Raw genomic sequence first — 12,522 nt, 5'->3', positions numbered from 1 at the left:
ATATGTACACTATATACTTTACGCAATTGTCATAATTTAATTTAATAAGAATGTTGCCACATCATACAATATAAATTTAGGAGTAACAAATGTTTTAGTGTGGTATAGTAAAGAAAAAATATTTTTAATAAATCGTTGTGTGGTTAATTATGTGAACTAGAGTAATAAAAAATAAGTTCTACAAGTATAAATTTAGTGCAAAATAATTGTTTTGATTTGCACCCGGACAAAAGGTTGTTGGGTACCGGCATGACCATTGATTTTGGTCTGAAAATTCCAAACCTTTTGAAAGCTGATTGGAACACCGCATGAATAGGTATGCCACACAGTGTGCCAATTAAAGAAACTTCTTTTGGTACCGAAAAAAGTAATGACAGTGAGAGGCATAGTGTAGGTCTAGATTAAATTGCGTCCACATTTTATCTTATGAAAACGACTTCGCTTTAGAACTTTTTTTGGTTATTAAGCACTCATCCACCCACTACACTATTGGTTATATTACACTAGCCACTACTGGATGACCTCTAAACGCATGAAAAAGGCCATCACTAAGCCCTTGACTGAGCATGTCATGGTTTGGCATCATTATTTCTTAGCATGTCATGGTGCTACATTGCAACCAATAAACACATGCCACGCTATGTATGCAAGTACTATGTTTAGATATGCTTTACCTCATACTAGTGGCTGTGGTGAGAGTATACACCACGCCGCTCCCAAACAGGCTGATGCTAAGGAAAAATCCGCTGAACATCTGCCTCTTCTCACCTGTGCCGATGTAATATTATGCATATCAAAATTCCGTTGCTATCTACGCATAATCTATAGCATTCACAAAGCTACATTTATAGAAAAACGATGCCCACTAATCATAACTCACAGCTTGGACCAATATACTAATAAACTCGAACAGAGAGAGTAAGCTAGTTATGGTTATCATCACATCACCTAGGTAAAACCTCACGGCGTTCATGTAAGACTTGTTCCTGATGAGGCCGCCACGCTCCGGATCTCCTCGAGAAACGTAGCATTCGGCGAGCAGGGAGGACTGCACCACGGTGACCCCCGCGAAGAACACTATGGCCGCCGGCCCCCCGACCCAGCCGAGCTGAGCCACGCTCCACGCCAGCGACAGCACGCCGGAGCCGACCACCGCCGTGATGATGTGCGCGGACGCCGTCCATACCGTGCCTGTCCATCCAAAGCTCAACGAATCAATCAAAATTTCCGGCGGTAAGTAATTACGGACACACGGGCAAGTAATTGGATGTTGGGGAATTGTGGCTGCCGGCCGGGTCCAGAGTGCAATGGTGCTGTCAAATGAATGCGATGTTACAACAATCCTATTGAGTGCTGGCGGTTTGGCCAATCTCTTCTCTGGCGAGCGAGCTAGTTCCTCTGAAACTTGAACAAGATCTGGGTCTGTGGCGGACATGAATGCTCTCTACGGAGCTCACATATGCCATGGCAGATGGTTTGCCGTTTACGATTTCACATGCATTGAATTCCAGATAACATGAAGGCATGAACACAACGAAGTTCATCGGCCAGAAGTTCCAGACATCCAACGAATTGATGAAATCAAGATATGTAACCTCCTGATAGATCAGGTGATGGGACAAGAGGGCTTACCAGTTCGTTTGACCGGATGCTGCTCGGGCTCGGATGAACTGCAAGAGGACTCCGGGAGCTTCTCCAGCAGCGGCCCTGTTTGGGGATCGCCACCTCTTCCTCCCATGGCCTCTCCTCTCCTATTTTCTCTTTGGAATGTTTGTCCGGGACATTAGGCCCGTAAAGTGAACGCCAGCTTCATCATATACTACAAAGAAAAGAAAAGATTCCTCTGTCGCCAAATCCCTTGCGATGGTTGGTTCGGTAGTACAGTAGAATAGAATAGAATCAGAAGTTGCTCTGCTTCGGCACCCCCAAACTCCAGATCCAGAGTCCACATCATTTTGTGGACCGCACGCAGACACAATGGCATTTTGTGACTACTATGACCCTCAGTTCTGTCCTCTACCGTTCCATGCACTGGTTGCTCTGTGGGCATATGAAAATCGATCTACTGGATTCTATCTACTGAAGAAACAAGAGGAACTGGCATTTCTACTTTTAAAATAAAATGGTGTTCGCGTCGTGCGACACTCGTGGGCAACGTGCAGGTGTCCAAATATATTGCTAGGTCTACCTGTACCGATCAATCATTTTTCTTAAAGAAACCTACAAAATGTTGATGATGTAGGCGTTCAAACAATACAACATGGGAACTCAGTGGTTCCGGACACTCAAAAGATGTACAATTCGTTCATACATTTTGCCTTTGTGTTTGTTTAGTTCAAAGCTAACTTTGAAAATGACGAGTCATCAGAGCTCAGCCCGTCCGTCCCAGTAACTTGTACTCCCTCCATAACTGAGAAAAACTTGCCCCCTGAGATGATACATAATACATCTGGCCTCTCCACCTCAAAGATGCGCAGAACCAACTCTAACAATTGAGGCTGCTGAAGTCATAAATCGTCGTATCCAATAGGTAAGGAATATATGCTAGAAAAAGGCTCACGCACAAGATGTTATTCTTGCTGATAAATGGGAGCTTTATTGATTAATAATATGATTACAATCTAATATGAGGAGATCCCCAATGCAAATCAGAGAAGCTAGAAGCCAAACCGCAGAGTGCACATTTCGTCTTGCCAACTAAACCAATTCATGAGCAATCATATCACAATATGTTCGCTACATCTTCAACTTTAAAGCTACAATTATCCTAAGTGGCACCGCAAAGATAGTACACTTGCACACACCAGCAACCACAAAGCTCATGGTTTCGCTAAAAAAAGTCTTGTGGTTACCATAACACTGACAAGAAACAATCACCGAGACGGATAGAACTGATTCAAACTTCAAAACACGTGAAGCAAATGATCAACAGCGTACCCAGATGGCAGTGTAAAACTGCCCAGCCTTTAACAGGACAATCTGGCTACAAATTTTTCGAACATGTGTGTAACAACACACCTCACCAGCACTAAAACGTCAAAACAGATCGCAAGGAGCTGTAATCAAATTTGCCCATTTCATATTTCAACAAGTCCCCGATAACAAAATTTGCTGCTCACAAACGCCCAGAGCAAGCAAAACATAATACTATTACAAAAAAGGCAAGAGAACATAGCCGAAGCATTACAAACATGTCTAAGAAATAAACATAAGCTGGAGTAACTGTGCTAAGCCATGTAAATCACCATATGTTTCCATTTTTCAGTTTGACAATTATTTGTGTTTGTGTTTTCTAAGGGATAACTATCACCAGAATCAGGTGACACTACTGCAGGGGGCTTCTAGTCAATCTTAACGGACGAGAAGAGGTAGTGGACGAAGTAGAATGAGAGCAAGAAGCCGATGGCGCCAGTTGACAGCATGATGGCAAATGCCATGATCAAGGAGTAGCCCAGGTAGAGCGTCGCGGAGACTGGCCCACTCAGGCTCCTGAGGTCAAACACCAGGTAGTTGATGGAGTATAGGAAGACGAAGAAAGCAACGGAACCAGAGGCAAAGAAGGCTTTCCACCACCACTTCCAGTCCTCCACACAAAGATGCATGTAGGTCAGGACCAAAGAAACCTCACCACAGACTATGACCAGCAGGAAGAGGACAATGAACAGGAAGCCGAAGACATAGTAGAACCTCCCCAGCCAGATGCTAGAAAGGATGAAGAAGAGCTCAATGAAAAGGGTGCCGAAAGGCAATGTTCCCGCACCGAGCACAAGAAGCCATGAAGGGAACTTGCGCTCAGGGATCTCTCTTGGGATTTGGTTGGTACGGACAGGGAATTCTATGCTTGCAGCCCGTGTGCCTAGCAAGCCTCCAATAAGAGTGAGTGGCACGGAGATGCAGAACCACAGGGCCAAGAGGGTGAAGAAGAGTGAAATGGGTAAAGCTCCAGTGCTCTTCTTACCCCACAGGATGGAGTTCAGCACCGTCAAGATGATGAAAACAATGCCAGGGAAGAAGCAGGAGGTCAGCCAAGCGACAGATTTCCAGCCTTCTGTGGATTGTTTGATAGTCCTCCAGAGGCGGACACCAACATATCCAGCAATAATTCCAAGGAAGAGGTAGAGGATGATCATTCCGGTCAAGAGCATTCCCCTGGAAGCAGGTGAGAGAAAACCCAGAGCAGCAAACACGATTGTAACGACTGCCATGCCGGTGATCTGGATACCATCAGCGACCATAACACACAGCAGCTTTGAGCAGCAGGGCTCCCTGAAGACATCACCAACAACAAGCTTCCATCCTGAAAGCTCCTCATTCATCTGAGCTTGGGCTTCTTTGTCCATCTCTTCATAACGTGTCAGATCCCTTCGGACAGTCCTCAAGAATATGACGAACACAATACCGGCCAAGAAGAAGACGACCATCATGGAGTTCATGATTGAGAACCAGTGCACCTTAGCACCATCCATCTTCAGGTACGCATCCCACCTTGACGGCCACTTGATGTTGCTCTTGACATACTCAACCTCATAGGTAAATGTAATCTGCTCCTTCTCACGGATCACCTGAGATTTCTCAAGCTCCAAGGGGCAGTTCACAGAGTCAACCTTCTCATACATCTTGAGCTTGGCCATGGCTGCAGGATCACGCTTCACACTGCAAGGAACAACCTCAAACCCAACAATCTGGAAGCCACTCTTGCGATCAGACTCAACCATGGCAACACCATCCTCACTTGTGACCACAACATCACCTTGCGCCTGGTACGGGTGAACCAAAACCCTGAACTTGAGATGGTTAATGATATAATCCTCGCTGCTCCCCATGGGGTTGTACCCGACCGGGTACCCGGTCCACTGGATTGTCATCCCATTCTGCTCAGTGAACCTCATGACCGGCAGATTGTCGAGGATCATGTTGACCTGGTACAGATTCCGCGCCCGGTTCTTCAACAGCTCGGCCTGCTCTTTGGTGAGCGGGTCGGTGGTGCAAAGGTACAGCGACTCGTTGACGTTGACGTGGAAGTGGTACGGCGAGTTGTCGATCTGGTCACCCATGAGAACCTCGCCGAGGTTCTCGGCGCTCTTCTTGACACCTTCCGGGGGCTTGCAGTAGGGGAGGCTGTAGTAGCTGAAGGGCAGCTCGGTCTCGATGGACGTGAGCGAGTTGACCTTGGCCGCGATCTCTTCACCGGCTTCGTAGGTGTGCATGAAAGTGCCAGGGAGGTAGAAGGCGTCGGCGATGGGGTGCAGGCTCAGGAGAATGACCAGCAGGGAAGCCGAGATCCACCGGGCCGACGACGGCATCTTGGGGACCATTGGCGCAACAGATTCCTTGGAATCGATCAATCAAGAACTCCACCTGGAAGCAAATTGTAGAGAAGAAACACGGATCAATTCATTTCACAGGATCGTCTTCCTTTTATCTGTCTCGCTGATACTGGTATATATATATACTGGCAATAAAACACATAATTAAAGAGAGCAGGACCGCATTTGCATCGAACAGAGTACTACTACTCATTTTATCTACTCCCTCCGTTCCTAAATATAAGTCTTTTTAGAGATTTCACTATGGACTACATACGGAGCAAAATGAGTGAATCTACACTCTAAAATATGTAATATTTAGGAACGGAGGGAGTAATCGGCAACATGCATGCACGAAATCAACACAGATGATCTACAAGTACCAAGTAAGGACCAATACTCCTACACCCGGAGCTGCAGACCAAACAAGCAAGGGAAACACGTGATCGACCGATCCTCTGAAACCGAGAACAATAACCACCTTGAACGCGAGCATGATCGCAATCCCCTGAAATCGACAACACTAACCAGCGGGGAGAACGAACTATACCGACAGACAGACAGCCCGACGAGGCGACACGGATCCGGCGCCGGAGGCAGAGGATCCAGATCCGGCCGCCCGGAAGGACGAATTACGCAGGGAGGAAGAAGGAAATGGGGGAGAAGGGAAGGGAAGGGGCGCTCACCTCAGATCTGGATCGCGGGGGCGAGGACGAGGAGGTCAAAACATGGGCGACGCTTCCGACCCCGAGGCCACCCCTCTGGCTCTCTCTCTCTCTCTATCTCTCCGTCCGCCCTCGAGATCGAGGACGAGAAGAGAAGAATACACAGCAGGGAAGTAAACGCTCGGCCGGCAAAATCGAGGCGAGGCCCAGACGCGGCACGAACCCGCCAATCTTTATACTGCTCCCGCACGCACGCGCCACTCGGCGCAGTTTCCATTTGAATTTGGAGGATAATTTGTATTTTTTGGAGGAAATTTGAGCGTCTGCTAGGTGGGTAGGTCGTGGACCGGTTCGGTGCTCCAGGCCAGGCCCGGGGGTTCGGTTCGAGGTGGGCCCCGCCGCTGGTTTGGTCTGCGGTACGTGTGGCGATTTGGTCCCGGTTTGACCCGGGTGGGGTGGGCAGGTTGGCGGGGAGCCTAACCGGGTCCGGGAGAGTGACATGTGGGCCAGGCAAAACGCCAAAACGGGGCTGTGCGGCATGTGCTCGTGTACAGTAGAGTTGTGCTACTGCCCCGTATTGGTCTCCCGTTTCAGATCTGGACCGTCGGTGGGGTTGGTACGGTTCTCCTCTTCTTTTTTTGAAGGGTTGGTACTTGGTACGGTTCTTAGTTCTGACTCTTGGAACTTGAAGCTGCTGCAAAACGCCAACGCGGACGAATACTCCTGCACCGTAGTAGTAGATTCCGGAATAGTACTGCTGCAGCAGCTTCCGCCCAGCAGCCCGCAGGCAATCGCGGTGCCTGCGCCCTGCGGTAAAACCATTTCTTTTCAGAAATACAGGTGGCACGAAGACGAGAGGATTTGGCACTCCGAGCAATGTACCAGTGCATATGAGTTTTGGCACTCCGTTTGTCTAGTCCGTACTACTCTGAGATTCCAATATGGAATACATATGAAGCAAAATGAATGAATCTACAGTCTTCATATTGAGATCTTTAAAAAGATTTATATTTAGAAACGGAGGGAGTACTTGTAAGGCTCTAGGGCCCTTCCAGTCACGTTTTTTCCGTGAGATGTTGAGTGACAGATCCCCCCGTTTGTAAAATGTTTTTATGTAGTACTTCCTCCGTTCGAAATTATGTATCTAAAACTAAAATACGTCTAGATACATACATTTCTGCGACAAGTAATTTCGAACGGAGGGAGTATAAACAAGACGACAACCACCCAACAGAAATGTGGGATCGATGATGAACAACCGAAAACCTGTGTATAGAACTCAGATGCGCTCCTCCGATGGCCCGTCCAGCCGCGCAGATGCGATCTCCGACCTGCCGTCGTGATGGCTTTGCTTGCTTGCCACTCACACTCCCTTTCTCGATCCAAAAATATAAGCACAAATTTAAAAACGGTTCGCGATCCCAGTAGCACGTCCCAACCTCGCGCGGGGTAGTACTCCCTCCGTCCCGAAAAACATGTCGCGAGGGCGATTTTGCAAAAAAAACCTCTAATTTCTCCCGACCAAACCCGCGCTCCCTCGTCGTCCTCCTCAGACAGAAGCCGCATCTGCGCTGCTCCCCGCCGCCGCAGCTGCGCTGCTCCCGGCCGCTGCAGCTGCCCTGCTCCCCGCGAACGCAGCTCTCTGCTCCCCCGCTCCATCGCCGCAGCTCCCTGCTCCCCCGCTCCGTCGCCGCAGCTGCCTCCTGCTCCGCCGCCGCACCTGCCCCTCGCCTGCCTCCCCAAGCTCCCCCTTCCTCATAAAAATCTTCGATTTCCCCGGCTACCGCCGCGCTCTGCTCCGGCTGCGTAGGAAGCGGCGTTAGTGAGCCCGGAGGCGTTGGATCCTGACCATCACCAACAATCTAAAGGTCGATGAGGTCGACGAGCCCCATGGCGACAGGAGATGCAACAAGGCAAACGCCGATGAGCCTAACGACGACAGCAACCTAAAGCTTGTGGATTTGCGAGTGTTGAAGACGGCGACGACAACTCCACTAGGAATACGACCGCGGCGGCTTCTTCTTCGTTGTTTCTCTGGTGGAAGACCCGCGCCTGCGACACCGCGGCAGCAGCTGCGGCTGTCCAGTGGGTCGTCCCTGCTCACTTGGCAGCAGCGGCGGCGGCTACAAATCTTCTCCAGCCTGGGTCATCTCCGTCACCAACGCCTACAGCCTGGGTATGAACCTCTCTTCTCTACTCATCTACTGAATGTACTGAACGTGCGTAGTCTCTGAACTGAATTTTACTGAATGTGTGTATTCTCTGTCTACTGAATTTTAGTGAATGTACTCCTGTAAACTGAATGTACTCTTGTAAAGTGTGCTGTCAACTTGTGAATTTTAGCGGATGTGATTAAAAGTTACTCCACGATGATCCTCCTTGCATGTTGAGCAAGTTACTGGCTTGAGAAACATGGTGGAGGCCATCATTGTTTACTGGCTTCAGAAACATGCCGAGCAAGTTACTGGCTTTAGAAACATGCTGAGCAAGTTACTTGCTTCAGAAACAATGATCCTCTTTTTGAAGTGGAGGCCATCGTTGTTTACCATGTTCTGGGTGTTGGTGGCCTCGCTTCTTCTTACGGCATTTATTTTTTGCCAATTAACTGAGAAAAGGTTTTGATTGCAACGGTATCCATAGTCCATCACTTCTCATGTTGGGCTCCTCTCATTCTTTCCCCCAATTCAGTATTGTTGTGTAGAAATTGATTCAAATTCTTTACATAGCCATTGATCAAGATCCACCAGTAAAATAAGATCCCCCCTTCTATTTGTGTTGCAAATATAACATGTGCGATATTTTTAAATCTGTCCATTTTCTGGTTGTAAACATTAGCTTACAAGAGCCTCTAGATTACTAGTAGTAGTCCTACTATTAGTAGGAGTACACAGTTCTGCTAGTTGAAAAGAGCCTCTAGATTATCAACACTTCTGCACTAGTTCTGTTAGTTTAGAGTTTGGGGTATTTTGCACAGTTACAATCTTGCATGCATATGAACAGTAGTACTCCATCATTTTTGGAGTATTATGAACAATTCAACAATTGGGGTCTAATCTAGAGCCACATGAGAGCTGGCTGGGTTAGTTATTTTTCTGACCAATCAACCATGCATGGAAATCTGCTAGATAACCCCCAGTCCACAGCAAAGGAGGAATAAAGTGAAACATGAGGCTGATCAACTAGATAACCCCAAGTGCCATTTAACAGTAAACTAAAGTTCAGTCAGAGTATGCAATAAACTTGCTGGAGTACAAATTTATGCATTACTCCATATTTTCCGAAGTACTGTCATTTTACTCAAAATTTACTCAAATAACTAAAATTAATCCAAAACAAAAAAGGACTGCTATTGGACTAATTTGTTCTCGGTTGCTTTTCATACTACAGTTTTTATAACATAACAACAGTGCTTTTTATTAACAGTAAGTTCATCATGTCAACTGACAGCAAGTTCATCATCTCAAGACTTGCTCAAATTAACTCAACTGGTTCTACAAATTTGCTATCCTATCTACAGTACCTAGCTATTGTCAGAACATAACACTGTATATCTATAGCTTCATTTTAGAAATTTAATTAGTGCATTTCTAAAATGGCCAACATTATGGCACAAATAATTAAGTAAGTTAGCACAAATTGCAAAGTAAGTTAGCACAAATATTCAGTTTTAATCCAAATTATTCAAATTAATCCAAATATTTTAAATTAATTCAAATAACTAAAATTAATCCAAATCAATTCAAATTCCAAATAACCCAAATTCTAATAAATTCCAACAAGGAGTTTATATACAAGGATTAGACAAGGCATACACAAGGGCATGACATAAGGTCCTCTTTGTCCCCTCTTGACACAAGATTACACATGACATAAGGGCATCTTTGTCCCCTCTTGACACAAGATTACACAAGACATACACAAGGAGCACCTGACTACATGACATAAGGGCCTCTTTGCCCCCTCTTGACTACATTCTTTTCCTTTCTCTGGCCACTTCTTCCCTCCCCTTCCCTTTACTTTTCTTCCTTCTCCCTTCTTTAGCCAATTCTTTCCTATCATTTTCTTTTCCTATTGCAATTTCCATTTCTTCTATAATGGCCCTAGTATCAACAACTACCCGACTGTCGCAATATACACTGATGATTTCCCTGCCAGCATTCTGAATGCGATCCTTGTGCAAGTAGGGCAACTTATATTGATTTCCTCCTTTGTCTTTCATAACTTCAAACATAACTGCTTCTAATGTGATAAAGCTTCTGTGCAACTTGTCGGGATCGTAGTTCTCGAATTCCTCTTCCACACCCTGTACCAGTTCCTGGATGTTTGTGGGTGACCTGCAGTCGGTTAGAGATTGGAGAGAGGTATGGAAGCAGAGGTCCAAACAATTTAACTCAGGGCTATTTGGGGGCTGTTGTAGCAATCGGATGTCAAGATCAGTTTGTTCCACAGCTTCTCGAAAAGCTACATCATTGGGAAGGACATGGGGCTTTGCATTATCCTGTTGGATGAATATTGTTGCTCCCTCATCATCGTCAGGCCACTTATCCTGAATTGCCGGGATAACCTTATTGATTAGATAATCTCTGCACACAGGCCTAGTTACCTTCACTGATGTCAACACTTTTGTTCCCTTTGTTCTGTTATGACTTGTCCGCTTCGCCTCAGTCTCTTCAACGAATGCCCAAATGCCAATCTTTCCGTCGAATGTTAGCTCCCCTCATTGTTATATCGAGGCCTGGCAACAGCTGTTAGGAGGAGTACTAATGTCAAGACTTCTGCTAGATATGGTCATGAGTAGATAGCTACAGTTTTAACACTGCATTTTAACTGAATTTTCAATAATGACAAGATGCCAGTTTTAACTCAATCAACAACATTTTAACTGAATTAAAAGAATTATTGGACTTTAAATGACAGGACTGACAGAGTTCCTAGGACCTCTATATATGAGCATGGGAGCTTAGATAAGAAATTGATTGAGTGCAAAACAGAGTGTTGTAAATCACTCCTGATTTGATGTGATGTGATGTAGCATAGCATAGCAGTAGAGTAGAGTAGAGAAGCATCTAAGGCAATAGTCCTGCTAATTGCTGTCAAGATAGCATGACTAGTTGCTCTTGGTGCATTTACTGATATCTTCTGAACATTTGGTACCCCTGAACATATGAGCATTATGCATTTTTAGTACCCCTGAAAATATGTAGTGTCAAAGTATGTAGTGCTATTTTGATCAAGTTACAGAACAAATAATTCTGTTCTCATTATGAACTGAAACTTGTGCATTCCGTCTATTTCTTCAGAAATTAATTCACTCCCTTTCTCTGTGTGATGAAAATTTGATCAAAGACTGTTAACTGAAACTGTTGACTGTTAACTGTAATTCACTGTAATTCAAAAACTGTTGACTGTTAACTTTAAAAATTTGATCAAAAACTGTTGACTGTTAACTTTAAAAGTTCACTGTAATTCAAATGAAACTGTTGACTGTTAACTGAATCAGTGTTAACTAAATTGCTGCTGCCATACTCCTCTGTTTAGTGTTACTAAATCAGTGTTAACACTAAATAAGTGACACTATTTAGTGAATTACTCCCATTGTTCATTTAGTGATTCAGTACTAATGACAGATAAATGAGGAAGAAGTAAGCATGTTCTGCTCTTCTACTGTTGGAGTAACTAGTAGACCAACAAAACTGAAACTAAGTTGTGGTCCATGTACATTTTCAGTCAGATTTGTATCCACTGGGCACCATAAGCAGAAGTATTTTTCTGCTCCATCACACACAATTTTACATCACCATCATAAGCAGAATTATTTTTCTCCAATTGAAGTTTTACATCACCATCACACATTTTTACTGTACCTTCTTCAGGGTGCAGAGTAGAGCAACAGCAGCACGGGCAGGGTCAAGGAGCAGCAGCACAGGCAGCTCAGTGGAGCAGCAGCAGCACGGGCAGGGTCAGTGGAGCAGCAGCAGTACGGGCAGGGTCAGCGGAGCAGCAGCAGCACGGGCAGAAACCACCGGCGACAGGGGAGAAGCAGCCGCACGGGTGCGTGGGCAGGGGAGAAGGAGCAGCACGGGTGCGCGGGCGTGGGAGATCGACGAGGTCGCGCTGGAGATTGAGGATCACGTGCGCGTGCTCCTGGTCCACCGGATCGTGGAGGCAGCCTCCGGCGACGCCGGTAGGAGATCACGGCAGCGCACGCGCCGGAGCTCGAGGAGGACGCGCGGGAGCACGAGGAGGACGTGCGCGGGCTTGAGGAGGATGCGGGCGAGCTCGAGGAGGAACGCGCACGGCCTCGAGGAAGACGTAGTGGGAGATTCCGGCGACGCCTGCGGGTAATCGCAGCGGGAGGGTACCGCGGCGGCGCAGATCTGGGCTGCAGCGGTGGAGGAGGTAACTGCCGATGGCGGCGAGAGCATGTACTTGGCGACGGCGGAGGAGCTCAGCTGGGCTCGCCAGCCCTTGGCGAATCACGCAGCTGGGCGGCGCCGGCCCCTGGCGACGTGCAGGCGACGGACGGAGGAAGAAGACGGGGTGGAGGGACT

At 46.7% G+C, this 12,522-nt stretch overlaps 2 protein-coding genes across 3 annotated transcripts in view; both read right to left on the bottom strand.

Moving 5' to 3' along the window:
• Positions 1-1,940, bottom strand: part of LOC119324222 (probable amino acid permease 7) — an 8,641-nt gene extending 6,701 nt beyond the window's left edge. Inside the window, exons 1-3 of the mRNA XM_037597989.1 lie at positions 1,633-1,940; positions 949-1,191; positions 675-768 (exon numbers count right to left, since the gene is read on the bottom strand). Of these exons, the coding sequence (XP_037453886.1) occupies positions 675-768; positions 949-1,191; positions 1,633-1,738 (443 nt within the window). The 5' untranslated portion in view covers positions 1,739-1,940. The remainder of the gene's footprint in view (positions 1-674; positions 769-948; positions 1,192-1,632) is intronic.
• A 1,117-nt stretch (positions 1,941-3,057) lies between these two features.
• Positions 3,058-6,185, bottom strand: LOC119323385 (transmembrane 9 superfamily member 12-like). Of its 2 annotated transcripts, none has more exons than XM_037597026.1 (2): positions 5,993-6,185; positions 3,058-5,358 (listed from the first exon to the last, which is right to left on the bottom strand). In XM_037597026.1, the coding sequence occupies exon 2, from the start codon at positions 5,313-5,315 to the stop codon at positions 3,342-3,344; it is 1,974 nt and encodes a 657-aa protein (XP_037452923.1). In that variant the 5' UTR covers positions 5,316-5,358; positions 5,993-6,185; the 3' UTR covers positions 3,058-3,341. The 2 variants fall into 2 exon arrangements, with proteins under 2 accessions (XP_037452923.1, XP_037452924.1); XM_037597027.1 differs by lacking the exon at positions 5,993-6,185 and adding an exon at positions 5,857-5,964.
• Between the last annotated feature and the right edge of the window lie 6,337 nt (positions 6,186-12,522).

This window comes from Triticum dicoccoides, chromosome 6B (genome assembly GCF_002162155.2).
Source record: "Triticum dicoccoides isolate Atlit2015 ecotype Zavitan chromosome 6B, WEW_v2.0, whole genome shotgun sequence".
NCBI classification, from domain to species: Eukaryota; Viridiplantae; Streptophyta; class Magnoliopsida; order Poales; family Poaceae; genus Triticum; species Triticum dicoccoides.
This window is presented reverse-complemented; position numbering and strand designations above follow the sequence as displayed.